General features: G+C 52.1%; 8 protein-coding genes across 8 annotated transcripts; 5 read left to right on the top strand and 3 right to left on the bottom strand.

Annotated features, from left to right (window-relative positions):
* Positions 1-1207: 1207 nt before the first annotated feature.
* Positions 1208-1528, bottom strand: CCMA1212_005565 (uncharacterized protein; the record flags this gene model as incomplete). The annotated part of the gene is made up of 1 exon (XM_073702822.1): positions 1208-1528. One exon carries the CDS (start codon positions 1526-1528, stop codon positions 1208-1210), a length of 321 nt encoding a protein of 106 aa, XP_073558985.1.
* Positions 1529-1940: 412 nt separating this feature from the next.
* On the top strand, positions 1941-2123 carry CCMA1212_005564 (uncharacterized protein; the record flags this gene model as incomplete). The annotated part of the gene is made up of 1 exon (XM_073702821.1): positions 1941-2123. One exon carries the CDS (start codon positions 1941-1943, stop codon positions 2121-2123), a length of 183 nt encoding a protein of 60 aa, XP_073558984.1.
* Positions 2124-2424: 301 nt separating this feature from the next.
* On the top strand, positions 2425-6207 carry CCMA1212_005563 (Zinc finger protein 879; the record flags this gene model as incomplete). Its single annotated transcript, XM_073702820.1, has 4 exons — positions 2425-2730; positions 2952-3152; positions 3201-4479; positions 4507-6207. The coding sequence occupies exons 1-4, from the start codon at positions 2525-2527 to the stop codon at positions 6205-6207; spliced, it is 3387 nt and encodes a 1128-aa protein (XP_073558934.1). The 5' UTR covers positions 2425-2524.
* A 1992-nt stretch (positions 6208-8199) lies between these two features.
* On the top strand, positions 8200-10689 carry CCMA1212_005562 (uncharacterized protein; the record flags this gene model as incomplete). Its single annotated transcript, XM_073702819.1, has 1 exon — positions 8200-10689. The coding sequence occupies one exon, from the start codon at positions 8200-8202 to the stop codon at positions 10687-10689; it is 2490 nt and encodes an 829-aa protein (XP_073558793.1).
* A 203-nt stretch (positions 10690-10892) lies between these two features.
* On the bottom strand, positions 10893-11711 carry CCMA1212_005561 (uncharacterized protein; the record flags this gene model as incomplete). Its single annotated transcript, XM_073702818.1, has 3 exons — positions 10893-11091; positions 11143-11413; positions 11477-11711. The coding sequence occupies 3 exons, from the start codon at positions 11709-11711 to the stop codon at positions 10893-10895; spliced, it is 705 nt and encodes a 234-aa protein (XP_073558983.1).
* Positions 11712-13438: 1727 nt separating this feature from the next.
* CCMA1212_005560 (uncharacterized protein) lies at positions 13439-14532 on the top strand (the record flags this gene model as incomplete). The annotated part of the gene is made up of 3 exons (XM_073702817.1): positions 13439-14049; positions 14161-14269; positions 14356-14532. The coding sequence occupies 3 exons, from the start codon at positions 13439-13441 to the stop codon at positions 14530-14532; spliced, it is 897 nt and encodes a 298-aa protein (XP_073558982.1).
* A 1586-nt stretch (positions 14533-16118) lies between these two features.
* On the bottom strand, positions 16119-18228 carry CCMA1212_005559 (3-hydroxybenzoate 4-monooxygenase; the record flags this gene model as incomplete). Its single annotated transcript, XM_073702816.1, has 5 exons — positions 18137-18228; positions 17814-17933; positions 17202-17756; positions 16690-17028; positions 16119-16528 (listed from the first exon to the last, which is right to left on the bottom strand). The coding sequence occupies exons 1-5, from the start codon at positions 18186-18188 to the stop codon at positions 16119-16121; spliced, it is 1476 nt and encodes a 491-aa protein (XP_073558669.1). The 5' UTR covers positions 18189-18228.
* A 344-nt stretch (positions 18229-18572) lies between these two features.
* CCMA1212_005558 (Spore wall maturation protein DIT1) lies at positions 18573-20937 on the top strand (the record flags this gene model as incomplete). The annotated part of the gene is made up of 5 exons (XM_073702815.1): positions 18573-18581; positions 18752-19229; positions 19288-19670; positions 19743-20398; positions 20466-20937. 5 exons carry the CDS (start codon positions 18573-18575, stop codon positions 20935-20937), a joined length of 1998 nt encoding a protein of 665 aa, XP_073558670.1.
* Positions 20938-21025: the final 88 nt, after the last annotated feature.

Raw genomic sequence — 21025 nt, 5'->3', positions numbered from 1 at the left:
TTCAGCTTAGTGATAAACGCTCTTTTGTCTGAAATGACCATACTGCCAGTTGGGTCAGCCGCGCTCTGTGCGTACGCGTTGGTCTCGCGTCTTTCTTTTCTTCCTTTGGTCATTCGTCTCTATTCTCTCATTTTCACTCGCTTACTTTCCCCCTCCAAACCTCCGCCCTCCTTGCTTTACCTTGCGCCTTTGCCCTCGATGGGGTTCATGAAGCGAAGGCGACTGCTTGCACGGTTTGAAGCGGCAATGATCACACGCGAAGAAGGAGACGACGGAGACTGTATCGCAACTGGAGCTTGCGAGCCTGGGATTACACGAAGCCCATCTCGACTACTCCGATGGCGTTGCCTACGTCCTACATACATGTACCTTACTGGTCTTACGCTCTGTCTGTAACAGCTGCAGACCGCATCACGCTGTGCGAGCAAGCAAGCTCAAGAACTGGAAGCGCACAAACTCGCCCCAAAAAGGGGCATCGAAATCAGAATTGGTTGAACCCTCTCGGGGGGACTGTTACGGGATACCTTGGCGGCGTTGTATAGGGATATTCCGTATGAATATATGCAACGATTGAAGGCGCATCATGGTATCGTTGTGCCTACCTCTGCGAAGGCGTGACGATCTTCGACTCTAGGTACGTGAAAAATCAGGCCTCAACACTACTTCGACACTGGCTTGGCAGGACAGTACAGCTATAAGTGGTCAATCGCAAGAGATATACACCTCCAGAAACGGCCGTGCCACAATCACCCAAGAACGACAAACGGAGACACAGCATCAGCGGCCCCAGCCCGGCGGCTCGACCCTGCGCGTTTCTGCACCTTCGCGTACCATTTCCAACGCCGTTTCTTCTGTTTCTTCCATCTCTTGTTCCATCATCCGATTCTTCATCCACTCCTAACCATCCACTATATAGGAGTCACTGCCCCTTTTATCTCTCATAGATAGCCAGTGATTATTCTTCGGCTAATGCCTCCAAAGATTGTCTAATAGCACGGCAACAATCTGAACCCAGAGTCAAGAGAGGACGAAAAAAACAACAGATGAGAAGAGAACAATAATCACAAGCCATGGACGCCAGAGAACCCAGCTACAGACTGCCTCCTTCTGACAGCGAGAGGGCGTTGTCGCAGTACAACCACCGTTTACCCCTCCAACCACCACGTCTTCTACAGCCGCTGTTGCTTCCACCATCGCATGCCCAGCCCTACTGGGGCCAATCTTCGTCAATGGAGATAACCTCCCTTAGCGGACTGGGGCGACCCTCGGACTTGAGCACGCGCCGTCTTCTCTCTTCCAGGCTGAGGTCGGAGGGCAAGTTTTGCCTAAGCACGCTGCGTCTGGAGTGGAAGTCGACTTCCCTTTTAAAGTCGGACCTGAGCATTGACGAGGCCGCCTTATAGTCGCTAAGCTCCTTCTCCAGGTTCCACGTCTCAAAGGGCGAGGGGCATGACACCATGAACCGATTCTTGTCCGTGAGGGCCGTGAGCTTGTTCCTCTCCGCGACGGCCTTGTCGTACTTGACCATCTGGAGCTGGTTCTCTGGCACGCTCAAGGCCACGCAGTCTGCCGAGTTGGGCCCCTGGTCCAGCTCGTTAACACATCAACTCAAAATGGGCGTCGTCTCCTCTGCGCTGCAGCCGCTCCTACAACTGTTGCTCGGCAGACTCCTCAACAGAGTGCTGGCACCGAAGCCACAGTCAGGTCGAACAAGCTATCAAGCCGAAGACAAGTGATAGATGTCGACTCGCTCGAATGCCTCATATCGTTCCGAACGCTGCAGTTGCTCACAAAGTTCGCCAATCCCTAGTTTCTCCTCCTCCGCCGTCCCTCTTCATGCTCGCCATGGGTTACCTTACAGTTACTCCCAAGATTACGATTATGAGAGTGGTGCCATGCTGGAAAGCATATAGGTCCGCCAAAACACCGATGTACTGGTCATGCCGGCGACCCTCGGCCCCATCTACGGCACGGCTCCCACGCCCGTTGCCACCGACAACTCTAACGAGCGTTCTCAACCGCATCACAAAGACGGTGACGCGCCGTCGGAACTGGGGCAAGGCAGACGGCGACAGCACCCGAGCCACCGCGCCCTCGCGCCCTCGTCGTCCGCGGCTAATTGACAAATGAGGAATCACGCATTCAACAACCTCTTTTGCATCCTGAATGGTGTCAACAACTTCACCAAGAACGAGGTTGGAATCGGTCATCAGTATTATGGATGACAACTGTCTACTGGGATCCGCTACAAGGCTTTGTCGGTACCTATGCACCCGACACAGAGCTCCGCGACTGGGGAACGATGGCACCAACAAAGATGCATGGGCATACACAAACGACCTGCGTACATACATGTCCAAGAACAAGCCATCTCATTGTGATTAGAAGCAATTGCAATTTGGGCTGGGGATCGTTCGACATGACTGCACCATACTGCCGGTATCGATAGCGAATCCGGCAGAATGGATCGCGAGAGCTCAGGAGGAGGAAGGAGCGGCCATACCGCCTAGCTCCCACAGAACTAATGGAAAATAATGTCGCATTCCGACAATTGATGTGTGCCATTGTGATGTTCAAGTATTGTCGAAAGCGCCCATCGATTGCCTCTTGCGTCCTGCCCGGGGTGCCCGTCGAGTCGGTCATCAATTGCCGACAGTTACCAGCGTCCTCCGTTTTTGCCCTCCGAAGAACCGCGCTCGCAAGAGTCGGTGTCTTTCTGGTGGTGGTTTCGTCCGTGCTCACTAGAAGAGATTATTCCCTGGTGGTGGTTTCGTTCGTGCTCGCAAGAGACGACGATTCCTAGGTGGTGGCTGATACGTCCGTTCTCGCAAGAAACGACGTTTTCTTATATATCCCCATTGTAAGTGACCGTCATCTCACTGGCCTCTGGCGCCGTACTGATAATGTACAATAGCTCCAATCGACACAATGGCTCCTCCTTTTGCTCCTAGTGAAATCGCCGACTGCGTACGGCTCTTGGAGACCTACGCCCGCGACTGCGAACGCATCAAGCAGGAGTGCGATGAGATCGAGGTGGCGATGGAGGAGGCCCGGACCCGGTCTGTCAAGGAGACACTCGGCGCCAAGCTCCGCAACAAGGCCAACGACGGCCTTCAGAAACAAGTAGAACTGCTGGAGTTCGCCAAAGCCTCGTAAGTAGACCAATCTTCTCATACTCATGCATAGACTAATCGACTCAGTGGCTGGACAAAGTCTGCCAGAGACGTCCTCTGGTACAAGTTCCCCGTTGCCGGCGACAAGGAAGACGACCAGGCCAAATTTGAACGGGACCGCAATGCATCAACGCTCAGAATCGAAAGGATCAAGGAGCCTGCAAAGCGAAGCGCACCCGTCCTGGACACGCCCGCACCAAAGAGGCGTCTCGTCGAGCCTCTCGCAACGCCGGCCACTGTCCAAAGGCGTTCAGGCCGTCTCTCGAACCGGCCCAAGGTCGATTACTCAATGACGAAGGCATCGACCGGCTACGACGAGGATGATGACGACGAGCCTGATCTCTACAGTGGGTCTCCCAAGTCGAAGGTTGCTCAAAGGCCCGCTGCATCAATCAGTCTTCCTTCCGGCCGCTCCAAGGTTGATGTCGACAACGATGGCGATTTCGAGGCACCGGCCGACGGCTCGGACGAGGAGCCCGCCGCCGCCGACGACGAATTGGAAGTGGAGCCCGCCGCCGCCGCCGCCGACGACGACTCGGAGGACGAGGCCGATTGTCGAACCGTCGAATCCCCGTACAAGGATAAGGATGGCCTTACACGAATTGGACGTCAACCAATGGAGCCAGCAATCCATGTTCGTTGGGCCCCCAAGACAGTGACCGTGGGCCATATTCGCTACAAGACTTACTTGACTTGGTATAAAACGGATCGAAAGGTCATAGTCGCCGATCGCGCAGTTCATGACGCAGAGATGAAGGCGACTCAAGAGAAGCTTATATCATCTCTGAGTGTATACGACGAGGCCGACACCAAGGTTACGCGCCTCTGCGACTACACGGGAGTCGAGCTGTCATGGGCGCCGGGACCACGAAGCCATTCTATGGAGGCCATCTATCCATACGTCATACGCAATGGGCAGATTGCGTACCATACGGCTCAAAATGTGTGTGCAGTCTCTACAAGCCTGAACTTGGCCAAGGGAAAATCCACGCCAATCTTGTTGCCTCTTGTTGCAAATTGGCTAGCTGTCATGGATGCCGAGATGCCCTTTGAGCAACGCCAAGGGAGATCAGCGTGGTCATTCAACGCTATTCAAAACGAGAGCGTTATGACGCACATGTTTGGCCTTCGTCTTGGCCACAAGGCTCAGGCGCGCGAGTGGGGGACGTGGACCTTGGAGAAACAAGAAGAAGTCCTCGAATGCATTCGAACGGGTATAAAGACCAGTGACATCGCCAATGCGTTGGATGGATATGCAGTGGAGGACTTCGTTTTTCTGATCCACGCAAAGGACATGAGACGGGATGTTGAGGAATGGTCTGGCAGCCCCTAGAAGGAGGCGAGCCGTCCAGAATTCTACGAGACGCTCTCCAAGCTTGCCGAAAAGCATGGCCTATCACCCCAGGAATTCGAGTATTATCTCACCATTCCTGCACCAGACGGAAACGGCCGCGTCCTATACCCTTTCCATCCGCTATCCAAACCTCAAGCAATGGCATTGGGATGGAACTGGAGGTCCATGCGTGGGGTCGCCAAAAGGATGGTTGACCAACTTCCAATCTGCAACGCACCTGCGGAGAAGGCTGGCCTTTCGGAGTCTGCTCTCAACCCAACGACGTTGATATGCTGGCTGGTCGCCCACTTCAGTCGGCGGATCCAGCAGACGAAGTTGGAGAGACCTGGCGCAAGTCGGGATGAGATCCATTTTTACGGCATGCTTGACCGGTGGATGTTTCCGATTGTGCCATGGAGAGGTCACGCATTCAAGGCATCTCTATGCAAATTGCAAGACCATGGAATTGCGATGTTTACGGGAATCCTCCAGCCAGGCGAGGGCGAGGCGTTTGATCCCCTGGTGCATATCGACATGGACACATGCACAGTGACCATCGATACCTGGCTGACCAACAATACCATGCGAAATTACGCGCCTTCGGATTGGAGCTCACCTCGGGATCTTCTACGCATGGTCCCTCTGTCGCACCCTTACTGGCGAGTTGACCTTTCGCTTGGCGATGCGATGTGGAAGGGCACGTCAGATGAGACAATTACGCCCATTCGACCATCGCCTGCCTTCAGCATGCGTCTGATGCCGATTGCGCCCTGGACACATGGCCCCGACGGCAACCTCGCATTCTCCATCTTCAAGTGTGAGCACTGTACAGCACGCTTCGACACCGCTGGGTCCCTTGTCGACCACTGTCGACTTCAGCATGAGAGTGGCATGAGTGGACGTCTTGATCAACCAAACGATAAAGATCAAGATCTCGTCATCCAGGAATACTGGGAAAGTGTCACGTGCGATGATTGTGGCAGAGTCTGCGAGAGTATGGCGCGCCTTCGCCTGCATATAGCATCTGTGCACGGCCCACCACGCTTTGCCTGCTCCCTGTGCAACAAGAAGTATAAAGCTTTGGCGAGTTTACAGAAGCATGAACTAAGAATCCATTCCATCGAAAGGCCTTCCAAGTCAAAGCGGAAAGACAAGGCGGTGGTCGAACCCAGCCGAACGGAAGTGGAAGAAGCGGTGGATGTAGACAGACCACTCTTCCATTGCAACGATTGTCCCAAGGTGTTTAAGAAGCCTTACGAACTCAAATATCACCGCAAGGCTAAGCATCCGGCAGAAGGTGAAGAGCAATTTCCCTGCAACGATTGCGACAAAGTGTTCACTTATAAAAGCAGTCTCACCGCACACCGCAGGTCTGAACATCCGGCAGAGGGTGAAGAGATTCAACGATTTCAGTGTAACGATTGCGACAAATCGTTTACGCACAAAGGGAATCTTAATGTACACCGCAAGGTTCAGCATCCGGCAGAGGGTGAAGAGATAGAACGATTTCAATGCAACGATTGCGAGAAATCGTACGTCGACAAAAGGGGGCTCCGCGAACACCGCGAGATCAAACATCCGGCAGAGGGTGAGGAGATGGAACGATTTCAATGCGACGATTGCGAGAAATCGTACGTCGACAAAAGGGGGCTCCGCCAACACCGCAAGATCAAACATCCAGCAGAGGGTAAGGAGATATAATAATTTTAGTATAATAATTATAACAGCTTATTTATATGGCAATCCCCTTATGAGAGACGTAGCAGTCGGATTGCTTCGAGCAATGAGAAATGGCAATATGCTAGATCTATTCCTCGGTAAAGGCAATGTTCACCTGTGGAGCAACTTGGTCAGGGAGGCGCCTTCGTTTGGATAAGGATTGCGGTACCTCAGAATCACGATACATCACGGAGCACTCTCTTAAGAGTCTCGTTTGTTCCAGGAATGATGATCTTTCGTTGAGGCAGTGAGAAGGGAACGGTGACTGACGAGAAAAGACAGCGGCGGTTTCTATCTCTCGACCTCGAGCGCAGCGCTGCAGAGGAGGAAGAAAAGTCTGCGTAGGAAAGATAGCAACCTTCGGAAATCCCAGAGTTTTGTATTCTAGCTGCGCAGAGTATGCCCTCAGCAGACAGCAAGGCGGCAAGGCAGCCAATGCTGTTGTGCTGGTAGTGATGCGAGAGTGACTTTCCACTGACACTGCGAGAGACTCGAGATTAAAGTACCATCTGCTCACGTAACAACTCGCAATATAAACCAGGAAGAATTCCGCCAGTGAGAGTCAGAACAAGTTTTAATCCTTCACAGGATCTTCTAGTATGCTGCCGTTATTTCGCAGGTGAAGAGCGGGACATGTCATGAAAAGATTAAGAGGAGGAAGAGGGGTTGTTGACGTTCTCTTAAGGGTGCGGTAAACGTGTAACAAGTTCGTGAGACTGCAATTATTGGCTTAGTAGGAGGCAGTTTACCAGCCGTGGAAGTTCTCACAGCCGGCATTGGCCTCGATATGGAACGCCAGTGGCTATGCTCTTGAACAGGAGCTCTATCTGAAGCCCTCTGGATGTTGGTGAATTATCAGATTTTGGATACATATCATCGCCCATATCAATGATAACCGCTCATATTGCTAGTATACCAAGAGGTTGTCGCACTTGTACATTTGCCATAAGACAAAATGAAAGGCAGTCAAGCGCTTGGAGTCCTTGTGGAGTGACCTTACTTTACTGCGGTGAGGACACAACGTAAAGAGAAGGAAACGCGCCGTGCTCTCGCCTAACAGTCGACGATGAAACATAAAGAGACCCTATCATGTTTCGTTAACATTCAGCAGAAATGAGCAACTCAATGCCCGGTGGAAACATTCGCTGTGCATGGGGATGCAGCAATGAGCTTTTCATACATGTCGCATGTTGCAAGATTCAACACCCTTTCCCATCAGTCTGGTTGGTGAAAGCGGAATTTGAAGAATATTACCCGGAACAGAGCATGAGGATTATCCAGAAGCAATGCGTTGACCCTGTCAAGATACAAGAACGGGTTCCGGGTACTATGGGGGACTGGCATCAAACGAGTTCCAAAAAGCCGATACGAAAACCCCAATATATGTTGGTTTGCTGTCGGATTGATCCGTAGTCTGTGGTCATTTCATGCTTCTCGGGCGCGACCATTGCTCTCAGCCTGCTTGTTGTTGTTCCGTTTCGGTCCTTTTTGTCGCATACATAAATGAATAGCCTACAGGCCGAGATGCCACAGTAGCCATTGCAGCGGCGTTTGCGCAGAGGCGTCGTTGACAATGTGTGTTGTCAAAGAACGCCGTTGGCTGGCGCTGCTTCTTGAAGTGGTGTGCGTCTTCCTTCGTCCCCATTTTGTCTGCGTCTGCCACTGAAGCCTTTCAGCCCAGGCGAGATTGAGTGGCAGGTTCGGAACGCTCCTGTGTCACATCACGCCCTTTGAAGTTGAAGTTCGTGAGTGCATGCAGTGTGGCGTCACTTGACCACATGCATGCTGTGGCAGGTGATTCAGCAATGTGCCACAGGCCGGTACATACGCAGTTCTTGCCCACCGATCTGAAACATCAACTTAGAGGTGAGCATTGTCAAGGTTCATCCTCACCTGCATGCGGCTTCAAAGAATCCTGGGCTCTTGTCCTTTTTGTTGATCTTGCCCCATGCAAGCACCTCCACCGACAGCATAATGGACATGTCGTTCGGTGACGATCCGTCCCCGGCCGATGGCTTCTACTCCGACCCCGCCAACTTCTTCAGGGCCCTCGGTCGTCCCACGCCGAAGATGCCCTCCGCAGCTGAGGTTCGCAGTGAGGCCCGGAAGAGGGCAGCTGCAATTTTCGCCAACTACGAGCTATTGAACCAGATTCTCTTGAGGCATGAGCCTACCGTCCGGAAAAGATGGACCAAGAAAGGCCGGCAGCAAAGGCTCAAGGTCCTGCTGAAAGCATGGCCGCAAATGGCGCCTAACCATCGCCCCGATTACGAAGCCTTCAGAAAGGCAAAATCTCAGCCGCTGCAGCACGCGCCCAAGCAGGTCAGAGACAGCTTCATGTGGCCGTACATCAACCAGGAAGACTTGTCGCAGACACAGCCACTTCCTCTGTTGCTCAACGCCAGAGGTCGTCACCTTCCTTCCAGCTTCGCCGCCGCGGATATTGAAGCCATGCACTTGGGCATCGTCACTGAGGCCATTGAGCGCATCTTTCTGAACGAGCATACAATGATACTCCATGGAGTGACCCTTGCCAAGGAATACGGCAAACTTCTCGCGTGGGACGATCATCCGGATGCCTTCGACTGGATGCACACCGGAAAACAGTTCAATCCCGGCGACGGCCTCGTCATTCTCGAGGCTCAGGACAGGCTCATGAAGTTTCTCGTCGACTGTTGCCGGGACATACTTCACGATATTTCTCATGATCAGCTGACAAGCGAAGCGTACCCTATTCAGCCGGAGCCGCCTCTACAGATGGGGGATGAAGCACGCGGGTTTGAGTCGCTGGCTTCAATGGCCGCCGAAGCCCCTTACCGACTCCCAGCTCAACTGGACCTCGGACGAATCGACTCGTTACTCTCTGCAAAGGCTCGCGCAGCAGAAGATCACTTATGGGCTTTACGCGAAGACCCCGCATACTTTCGACAGTATGTCCTGGATGCACGAGAGCATCGACTAGAAATGATCAAGGATGCGCTCAATAACACTCATCCAACCTTGATCCCGGGTCGTGAGGGGCTCTTCCGGGCCCGCGTTATCGGAGAAGTCCTTTTTGAAGCATACCTTGAGCTCGAATTCTACTCGGAACTCCACCGCCAAGCCCAAAACCTGGTGGCTCTGCAGAAAAAGTACGAGGCAGCAATTTCGCCACTGAAGGATCTCCCCGAAGAATATCTGAACGCCCTTTTGACTTTCCGCCACTTCCTCAACCAAGCAGTCAAAGGGCCCTTGGGTCAGCTCAAGACAGCAGTACCGGCGTGTCCACCGATGCGAAAGTTCTTCGTTCGTAGGCCGCCCGAGGATGCTAGTTCTTCGAAAATGGCGATTACGGCAAGCGGGCTCAAGAAGAGTTGCGTCGAGCATCAGCTTCTCTACTTGCTTCAGACGCTGTGGGAAAACGACAACAACCTCTTTCTCCTTCGGTTATCACGTGTAGTGGATGAGCTGGAGCGTCTTTTGCTGACCGAGCCATCGGCGGGTGACCTCATCTCCGATTACGTGGCTCGCTTGGTCGGCAATCTCTCCATCGTTTCTCAGTGCATTCATCAGCTAGAGATATATCAGCCGTGGGCCCAGAACTTTGAAGATGCATTCCTAGGGGTCAAGGCCGAGATTCAGCAAGAATTTGCCACCAAAAGCGAACCATGGGGTCAAATAATGGCGGCGTTGAGCGATACAAAGCTGGCCGGGGCGTCGAAACTTGCAGAGCCACTCTTGAGAAGCTTCACTTATCCCATTGACAAGAGGCGCACCAAAGAGAACGTGGAGAAGCTACGTCAAGCCGAGAGAGATCTCGATATGTTTTGGGCTGAAGTGGACCGTGTTATGCGTCCTGCATCTAGCAGACTGCAAGATACTGCTGTTCAGAAGCTTTTCACGCAAGCATCCTCATTGTTACAACGTACGCCGGAATGGGTCGACCAGCCGACATCACTGAATGTTGCTGCGACTGCTCATGTCGAGCAACCACTCTCGCCTTTCTACTTCGATCTATGGAACGGGCAAGCAGAAGTCCAGAAAGAGCGCAGCAGTGCCCATACGACGCCCGCCAAAGCCAAGGTCAAGACTAGAGGCACAGCAGACCGACAAAGTGAGTCGTCACGTAGTGCTGAGCCTACGCATGAAGAACAACTGGAAACCCCCAAACCCTGCATCAAAGTCGACAGCCGTGCCTTCAAGGTCTTTCGCACCCTCTTTTTCAACTCGGATATCACCTCTACCCCTGGAGAGGTCCCTTGGAATGATTTCGTGCACGCCTTAACTTCTGTTGGCTTCGCCGCGCAGAAGCTTTACGGATCAGTCTGGCAGTTCTCGCCTTCTGGGCTTGACGTCGAAGCAAGCATCCAATTTCACGAACCGCATCCTCGAGGGAAGATCCCGTTCATGACGGCGAGGCGCCACGGCCGGAGACTTGCGAGAACTTACGGTTGGGCTGGAGACATGTTTGTGCTGAACAAGTAGATTTGTTATTCTTCACTGCTAGGCAGTAGCCGGTCGTCATCTGGGCTTCGAGTATCGACTGTTTCTTTGGGGATCCCAAACTGAAGAGAATATCTCCAGCCAATATTGTACATAGGCAGCCATCTTTTATTCTCAGTCGAGTCTTCCCAGCTCTTCTCTATGTTATGAAATAACGTTCAAGCGGGCAGCCTGCAGTCACTCGGCTATGCTCCAGGATAACGGCCGCCGTGCACCGGGCTCTCGTCAAACTTGACATAGCCCTTTCCCTTGACAAACGTCGCATACCAGGGCCCTTGGCCGCTTTCCTCCGCCAGCTTCACATAGAAATTGCCATGAGCCTCGGCATCAAGCTTGTCATACGCCGGCTCGCCATTCGGCTCACGCTCGTCTGCATAATAAAACCTGTGTACATGTTGAGCAAGATTCTATCAAGGCTTAGAAACATGTACTTACTTGTAGCCAGAATCTTTGTACACCTCCGCTAAGTAATGTACCATATGAGCAGTCGCAGATTTTCCCATGCCAAAGGAGAGAAGAGGCTCCAACGTCATGATGTTCAGCTTATTTCCTGTATATATGAAAGTTTTCGAAGCATCCGAAGGCAGCTCTGCAAAACCTTTGACAGCAAGTTGCGCCGCTACGTAGGCAGAAAAGGTGTTTACATGAGCATCTGTAATGACGCTCGATAAGGGTTGCTCGAAGCCTTGAGGCGAGAGGATGAGAGCTGTGAAAGATACGACACCTCAGCACTGATCGTTGTGCTCGTGAGCATGATACACTTGCATACCGTTATAAACGACGACACTCGGAAGTCCCAGTTCGTTTGTGACGCGAGCGAAAATACCCTCGACATTGCGAGCGTCTGATAGATCGGCCTTGATGGATAGATAGTCGTTCGCCGCATCGGCGTAGCCGGAACGAGAGACAACGGCCACTTTATAGCCGCGAGCCGCAAAAGCAGAAGCTACGGCAGCTCCAACTCGAGGTCCGTAGCCGAAAACGAGGGCTACTTTAGCGGCCATGTTGCGAGGTTGGATATTTGGTCAAGATTTAGCGGCCTAGATATTTTTGGTACCTCGATGGTGAAGAACTTGGATGTGAATGTTATCGCGTTATATAATAGATGTAATGTTAGTCTCTGGTTGCCTCTGAAGTGGATGGCTGAGCTTCTTGAACTTATTTTGTAAATGAGCTTACGTCGTGCTTCTGGGCGCATTTATAGTTCTCCAAAGTGAGACGAGCGAGTCCGTGGGCAAATAAGCAAGACAAGAGCAGGTGCTAGCTTGCTGGTGGACTATAGTAGGTATGTAGGTATCCTTCCAAAAGATAGACTGGAGACTAGACAGACGGCCGCAATTCTTGATCTATCTATAGAAGAATTTCGATAGTCTAGGCAAAAAGAGAACGCCTCGTGCCACTCAGCTTATACTCACCCGTTCCCTTCTGCGTCAGCACAGGCACACATATCCCCGGCGATATCTTCACTTACTGCAGACGACAAGGTAGCTAGATGTCCTCTCCATCACATCAATTTCTATTGACAATCAGTGAAGTAGAGGCTGAAGTGGTTCATTCATTAATTGCACGAGCTTGCTGTCTTTCCACAGCTGATGAGACGATTTTGACTCCGGCGATTAATATGGGTGGCGACGTGGCGTTCCCTAGTCTAGCTAACACACTCTCTCTCCTATATAATCAACGTCTTCCAGCACCATGGCAACATCTCAAAAATGGCTTCAGATTGTAATCTACGAGCGATCGTGCCAATACAAGAATGGTCGAGTAGGCGAAGCTTGCTCGGAAGAGTCAGGGTCTTAGCGTTCTTGATATGAACCATGAAAGACGGTGCATTGAATGTTAGTCCTCGGTTTTGTATTGAGAATGAAGAAGTGAAGGCAAATGCGTATCACGCAGGGATTGAAATGTCATGGTTGAGTTGTCAAGATAAGACGCCGCTGAAATTGGCCCATCCAGGCTCACGAATGTAGGTTGTACAAGGCTGGATGACATGCTACACTAAATCGAGGCAGTCCATTCGGCTGTCATCTCACTTCTATTTGTCTTCCACGCGTAGATACATTACCATGGCCAAAATACCTGCTCGCATTCCTCAGCGGTCACTTACGACGTTGGGGCGTTGGGGACACATTGGGCTATGGGTTCCTTAACCTACCTTACCTACATGCGATTACATCGCTCACAGCTCGAGTCATGACTATTTACTCTAATGTGTGCCATTGATCGGTGATTCCTGTAAGAACGTCTCACCGAAACCAATGCTGCAGGCCTGGTTCTTCAAGCACGTCACATTTGGCCCTCATTTTGCTATGGAACCCAACAGAAGCTGCCCTGCACGTAGGGACATGGGCAATATTGAGTCTCAGTAATCAGACCGGGCTTCGGCCTGTTGACAAACTTCGTCTTGGCCCAGCCGGCAAAAAAAAAGTGCACAGACCAGCACAAACTGAACCTTCCTAGAGGGACGACACGAAAAGGCGCCTCGCAGCCAGATTTGTCTGCACGACGGGAAGGGGCAGAGACGAGTAAGAAGACAGACAAGATGTCCATCACCCAAGCTTGAAGCGATGAGTCAACTATGCAGCTTTGTGTTATCGCGCAAGCGCACGTGACTGTATGACATGTCAAGAAGCCGTTCCGAAAGGGCGCATACCTAATTTCACCACTTCTACAACACAACATAATACGTGGGAGTCAGTCACAGCATCGATAGACAAGGCTTCATGTCGGAATGACTGGTCAGGTAGCTTCATTCAGTTCTGTGCCGGAATGGCTGGTAGAGCTGTTGGCTGCCGAGCTGCCATATTCCCTGCCCTTGTTACGACGGCTACAATCGACAAAGTTCAGGCACGGCACCTCTCCCCATGCGCGTGTTATCTTTGTCCACGATTCAGATTCACCTTTGGAAGAACACCATGCGTTTAAGAGGTATACCGCCGCGTACTTGGACTTTTCTAGACAGGAAACGCAAATGTACATCTACTCGACTCTAGAACACCGCCGCAACAAAGACGATGAGAGTAGCCTGCATCTGTATGAGCAGCAGCTGGCGAGATTGGTCTCAGAAGTTGTCCGCTTGCGCAAAGAATACGGCCAAAAACTCTTTTTCACCGACCCCGACCGTATCCTGGTTGGGTCCCTGCACTCGAGAGTACGTTCCATCTTGGAGAAGTTCGACGGCGTTGTTGAGCCTCGGCCAACAGGAGTCTACGACAAATGGCTCATGAGGAGGGATGAGCTGCCTTCCCTAGACGAAAGCCTTCCATCTAGCATGTATTGGGATAGTGCTTCTCTCGGCGATTGCCAGATCATTGTGTCCCGAACTGATATCCCACGAACTGCGTAGGTCTATCTATAAATATCAAAACATGCATCTATTATCCACGGCCCGATCGGAGCTGTGGATTGGCTGGATGCCATACAGCTCTCAGAAACTAATCGTCATCGCCGCAGGGAGATGCTCGTGAACCTTCCGAATCTGATGATCAAGCGAGACGATGGGAGCCCGATAGCATGGGCATTGCTGGGAACGGATGGCAGCCTTGTCAGCGTGCACTGCGAGGTAAGTATTGGCAAGGATAGGGCGTTTGGCCCCTGACAACATCTGAGTGTCAAAAAGACAAGCTCACATGTTGAACACGCAACTAGGAGCCTTACAGAAGGCGAGGCTTGGCAAAGAAACTGGCCACAAAACTATTACTGGAAAAGTCTCCTCAGTTTGGAGATGATGGCTGGCTTTGTGCCGATGTTAGCCCTTCGAACGAGAGCAGCAGAGCCATGTGCAAGTCGCTCAACGGCAAGCCGGACTGGCTCGTCTCTTGGTGAGAATCTTCCTGTCTCTGGTAACCCCCTTATCAACGCTCACTGACAGTATCTCTTATCGTGCTCAGGATCTGCCTCATCCTGTCCGAGACAGGGGTGTCAGCAAGTTCTGTTAGCAATGGCAGTTGACGGACCGGACGGGAAAAAGAGAGCTGCAAATAGAGCGAAAGAGGGATCAATGCCGTTGTCGGAAGTTGTTAAGCCGTCTGCGTACTTTGGAAAGCGGTCGGTTTATAGAGCTATATAACGCGGAACCACACCTAGTAAATATGGATCAATAGACGAAAGATTGCAGATGGTGGCCTTTTGTGCTCTATATCGTTTTACCTTCTCGTCTGGCTTGAAAGGCTATCTGCCTTTTGGAAATTGTGCCGTAGGGAGCTTGGATCACACGACACCGATGAATCGGCAATTGCCCATGATCGGTGAAATCACCTCGGTTTTACTAGACAGAGCACTGACTCGGTCGGTAATAACACCGTAGACAGCATCAGCGTTTCTGGAAGAACCCGTTCCTGAATGTGTAAGCCAACATGGTCCCCCTGAAAGCTCACACTGAAAGAGTTTTCCAAGGTGACCTAGTCCTTTCACCTGCCCCATAACAACATTCATCATCATTGCTTCGTAAGCCGGCTCAGAACTTCTTTTAAGAATTGTTGTGCTAATGTTTTACTCTCCACCGGATCGTACAAAATACCCATGCAAAGCGCTAATAAAGTCCGATTTTGCGCTCCCCCCTGGTCGTCCGGGCCCTGCCTGAACAAGAAAGACGTCACAACAAGTTTGATAACCTCCCAGATTCCCCTGTAGGATTCCAACGCCGGCTGTTGCCTCGACTTGAGAAGTTTGGTCAATGTACCAACCACCTTCGATACGATATGGCCTCCCTTGTTGGCCATTCACCATGGAACAGAAGACTTGAGATGACGTCTTTCAACTTGTAAGCCATTGACTGTCCCGTTCTCCGTCGTGCCTGCAGGTCATCAAGGGTTCGCTGCTCTTCAAAAAGCCCCAAGCCACTAAGCAACACGATCGGGCTGACGGGATTTAACCATAAAGCAAAGCCCGCGGATCATGCAGATGCGCAATATGAGTGATAACTTCCTGATTGAGATGCCCAGTTCGAGCAAAACCCACTCCCAATCCATGCCAGTGTCACATCGTGAGAAGAACTAGAAACCGACGAACTGCTCCATCAAGCCTGTCAATGGCCAGAGGTGTCACGACAGATCATGGGGCGGCATCAACGTTCTCCTTGCGGTGTCTACTCCAATCCCAAGCACGGTAGTAAAATTTCCCCGCCGGTGGGATGAATCACCGGCTCGATCCATGGGATGGCGTCCGTCAAGCCTCCATAAGGCCAAGCGAACAGGGGGGCAACGCCCCCGATGAGGTTGCGTCCCCTTCAACTCCCATGTACAAGACATGCACGCCAAACTACATGAAACCATGATTGCCATGCCCTTTCTTCGGTGGGCAGGTGGCGACCTTCTTCCTCTTCTTCTGGAAACGGCAAGTGAATTTACTGTGGCTATCCATCTTGCTTATACGAGATCAAACATGGGCAATCAACCCCCGTCCTTGCACCATCACCGGATGAAGAGCCTATCCAGGTATCGCTGGCAGCTCTCAATGTCGGCTTCCACGTATCCAACGTACATATCAGGTCTGACCAGGACTGCAAAGGCCTCGTTGAGCTCGGCCCAGTCCGCCGTATATGTCCTTGCCTTGGAAGTGGCCACGCCCTCGGCCTTTGCCGATGATGGCAGAATGTTGAATAGTACGGCAACGTCCTCGTGAGCAAGTACCTGTTCGGGATGGTTTCCGATGGCCAGGATCAGATACTTGCCATAAGTGACCTGGGAGTAAAGCCAGATGTCGCCATCAACCTCGGGCTTTGACAAAACAACGTCCGGGCATCGTTTGCCGGCCCTCCAAAATCCGTGCCCTGACTCTTGCACCGCAGGTGAACCCATGCCATCGTAGGCAACGCCCATTCCTGTTGGTCACCGTGTTAGCCAGCCGTTGCTCATCTACATTGCCCAACCCACCTAGCCTGAAGATACGGGGTGTGTGTCCAAGCTCCGTCGGGAGGGTGTGCGAGCAACCATCATCGTCCATGGAAGAACTTGATCGCCCTGGACGGAAGAATTGACTGACCTGTGATATACCCCGCGTTCCTTTCGATTGTGCCAACATACTGCTTGGCAGTGTGAACCGTATCACGGACCAACGCGGCAGCAACGTCAATGACCCCCTGTGCGGTCTGTCTCCGCTCAATATCGTAGCTTTGGAGGAGAGTTGTCGCTGCTCCCTCCTTGAGGCGCGAGGACTGGTTGATGACCAGGGCCAGACGCCAGGCAAGACTGAAAGCATCGGCGATGCCAGTGTTCAAGCCTTGACCCCCGTTGACGGAGTGGACGTGGGCAGCGTCTCCAGCCAAGAACACGCGGCCCGCGCCATCCCGGGAGATGAAAGAGCTTGCTATTCGCTCCTTGACTGAACCACAACCTGGTTAGCTCCGTCGACCTGCCATTTTGTGATACTGTCCCTTTTTTGGTCTTTGTCATGAACGCACAGGCGCGGGCTCATGCCGAGCTAGCAAGCCTCCATGAGACCATAAGGAGGAAACGCGAAAAGCGAAGTCAAGATGAGAGACAAGATTTACTTACCATCAAAAGTGCTGTACCATTCAGTCTTGACAAACTCGGTCCTATATGGAGCCAAGTGCTTCTTGATAGACTCCTCAGCACGCTCCTGCGTCACCTCTCCCTCGAGGAGCACGTAAAACCGACAGAGACCTCTCTCTCGCGGGATCCATGACACTCGAGACTGGCCGTTCAGCTGGAAAGTGATGATTTCTGAGCATCTGGGGAAGTCTGTGTTGATGAAGGTATCCAGCACCGCCCACAACATCTCCGGCTTAGTTCCTGTAAAGGTGGCTCCTATGGCAGCTCGTACCGTCGATCTGGCTCCATCTGCTCCAAGGGCATATGTGGCGCGGACTGTACGGCCACTCTTCGTCACTACTTCGACAGACTCGTCCGTCTCGAACAGAGATTCCACCTGCTCTCCGTAATGGACGAGCCCATCCAGACGACTGCTCAAGATCTTCTCGATAACCGGTTGCCCAATCATCAAAAAGTTCTTGTGGAGTGTGTGCTCGAGGCTGGCCCACCACTTGTTCTGGCGAGAGATGAACTCTCCTTCTCCAAAGGTCGAACTCGCTACGCAAGGTAAGCGTAAGGCCAAGGGATCCTTTCGTATATCGAGTCTTCACGTACTGTTGCACTTTAACCCCAACGGTAGCAATTCGTCAAGAATGCCAACGACCGTCAGATATTGCTGCGTTCTAGCGTTCAGCGCGTCTGCACGTCCAAGATCTAGACTTTGAGGTTTGGCGTCTGCAAATTGGCCAAGGTTAGCCTGCAATTCGTTCATCCGCCGGTTTTCCTACGGGTGGAAGTACCCAGAATGCTGACGGAAACGCCAAGTCGACGCAAAAGCAAGCCCGTAAGCAGGCCAGTAGGACCTCCTATAACCAGTTGCACGTTAGCCATTGACCATCAGCCATTCATTGAGAATGGAACAGTATGCTGCAACTTACCTCCCGCGATGGCCACATCAACCACTTCGACATTGCGGTTTGTCTCAGCCATGTTGTAGAATTTGAAGAAGATTTCCTCGGTGTCCGTTCGCCTGGAGGGTCCGTTCTGGATCAAAATCGAAACGGAGAACAGTGATGGGATGCAGTCACAACGTGAAGAGTCAAGAACATCATGGGATCCTGTTACCTATTATCACATACCAAGGACCGTGATATTCCAACCCTGGCGGCAAGCAACCCACGTCGACAGGGGTCCATCCTGCTCTCCATAACGGCTGCACCATACCAAGTGCCAACAACTCCACCTAGCTTCCATAATTACTATATCCAGCATCAAACCTCTAAAGTTCCTGGCAAGGTGAAACTTGTCAAATTTTTCTCAGATGCATCGAGCATCGACGGCTTCCCACACGCCCCCCTCGGCGAACGAATCCAGATGGAGAAGGTAACATAGCTCCAACGACCATCACCTGAAAGTTGGTGGGCCATGACTTCAGGACTTGGCTATGCATATTCACATGAAGAGCTTCACATCTGATAAAAGGAGCCTTGATTCTCCAAGCAGGAATTCTAGACATCGGTCAGTCTTAGTTCATCAGAGTTATTTGCTCTCAGCCTCCAAGAAAAGCCATGCCGTCCGCATTGGAACTTGAGTACCCGGCCGTCGAGGTCCCGACGAGTCAAGCCAAACTCAAGTCAACCTCTACTCCTCCTCTTCCAATCACTGTTCCATCTGTTTCTCTCACCGCCGGTGTGGACGCAGCCGCGCTCGAGACAGCCTCCAAGATCCTTCACATCATTGACCGGTACCGCCTCAAGCGACCGATCGATGCCGAGGTCAAACGTGATGAGGGCGCCCTCAAATTCCTCGCCCTCATCTACACTCATGTCAAAGCTAGCGACGCAGTGCCCATGTGCCTGCCTGCTTTTCCCTTCAAGTCACCAAACTCACAGTCCAAAGTACTCGGCAATCTACCTGATAGAGCAGAAGAGCTCGCCCTGGCACACCTCCATGGCCTTTGTCTAGCCATCCAAGACATTTACCCTCCAGGGGCAAACCTCACCATCATCTCCGACGGCCTGGTATACAACGGTACTGATGCAATACCTCTGAGTTCTGTTATTGAGCGATACTAATCCGATGATTTCAGATTTGCTTGGAGTTCCAGATAGAGACGTGTGGCACTACGGAGAGACTCTCCGGGCTATTGCCACGGCCAGGGGTTACAAACACCTTTCCTTCTCGCGGCTTCGAGACCTTGTGGCAATCCAGTTACCCGAGCAGCTTGACGAGATGACATACGTTGCAAACGCCTCGAACTTCCGGCGAGCACTTCTCAACACCTTCAGCCGGCCCGACTGGGATTGGAAAACGGTTAGCCAGAGCGAGGACGTCTGTTTGACATATAGAGGATACATCAAGTTCTTAGAAACGGACCTCCAGACGGTGTATCCGGTCGGCGACGACCGCAGCAAGACCAAGTACAAGCGAGGCATCGAATATATTGCCCAACAGATGATGGTCCGTGGTGATGTAAGTCTCCGAAGCTCTCCCCTGTGGCCAAACGTGTCACTCAACTGGCGCTAACCAGACATATCATGGAAGGCATTTGCAAGCGCAGTTCGACAAAAATACAAAGACTCGGTTCGGCTCTCGATTCATCCGTCTACTGGAGCAAGCAAGCTTTCCATCAGCCTATTGCCCACCGACTCAATCTACACCACCCCATGGCATTGCGCCGTTGCATACAGGCTAGACGGAACCACGTCTACCGGCATGCGATCTGATTTCGAAAAGGACGGTTCATACGAGCTCGTCTACGAGGACGGACGACCCAGCTACTTTCGAGAAAAATCAGACCTATTTTCATGGGGCATGGAAAAAGGCGGCGTTGTATGCGAGCCGTTATACCCTTCGGGATGGATATTCAAGCCCGCCAGGGGCGCGTTTAGCATGACGATGCAAGACGTGGATGCCGGCAAGGTCAGGTCGTTATCCGAGCTCAACTCGCCAGTTGTCCTGCGTGGGTTCGTCAAGAAGCCCAACAAGAACCAGTTCGCCAACAAGGCGGAAGAATTTGGCAAGCTGACCCCGTGGAAGTTTGGTCTCATCTTGGAAGTCAAGGATCGGGGAACAAACACTCAAGGCCTGAATAACGTGCTAAGCATGGAGCCGATGCCTTTCCATTATGACGGCCTCTTCAAAACAGTCGAGAAGGTGGACGAGAACGGCAAAGAGTCACTGGTATCGACACCGCCTCGGTGAGAACCTAACCCTCGGTGGTATTCGAGATCGAGGCCTTCCACTAACGCGTCCCTTTTTTTCCAGGTTTCAAATTTTCGTCGGAGCCACCTCGAGTCCCCGCGATACGGGCTTCACGCTCTTTTCGTCTTCGACACTGTTCATCAAGTATCTCCCCGGATGGCTGAAGCTCGAAATGCTATCCGAGATGACTTGGACTGTTTCCACCGCCTCATTTGGTCAGACAGTCCTCAAGGGTCTCCCATTGATCACGCCACATCCAGTGACAGGAAAGCGTTGCCTCCGATATCACGAGCCGTGGCCTCAGCACAAGACCAAGTTTGAGCCCACACATGTCACCATTGACGGGCTGGAAGCCGCCGATAGCGCGGCAATATGCGAGGCCATCGACTCGGTTCTGTATGACCGAAGAGTCGTCTACTACCATGTCTGGGACAAGGGGGACATTGTAGTGAGCGACAACATCTTGATGATGCACACGAGAAGCGAGTTTGTGTCTGGAAGCGATAGAGAGCTGTGGCGAATCCATTTTGACTGAGTAATCTGGGGAGCTGGCGCACCGCAGTCGTCTTTGTCCAAGGGAGCGTGAGTGTATCCCAGCTAATTTGGCAATGATGTTATTCACA

The sequence above is a fragment of the Trichoderma ghanense genome, assembly GCF_004382785.1.
Source record: "Trichoderma ghanense strain CCMA-1212 chromosome Unknown scaffold_5, whole genome shotgun sequence".
Taxonomy (NCBI): Eukaryota; Fungi; Ascomycota; class Sordariomycetes; order Hypocreales; family Hypocreaceae; genus Trichoderma; species Trichoderma ghanense.
The sequence above is the reverse complement of the archived record's forward strand: the minus strand, read 5'-3'. Positions and strand labels throughout refer to the sequence as shown.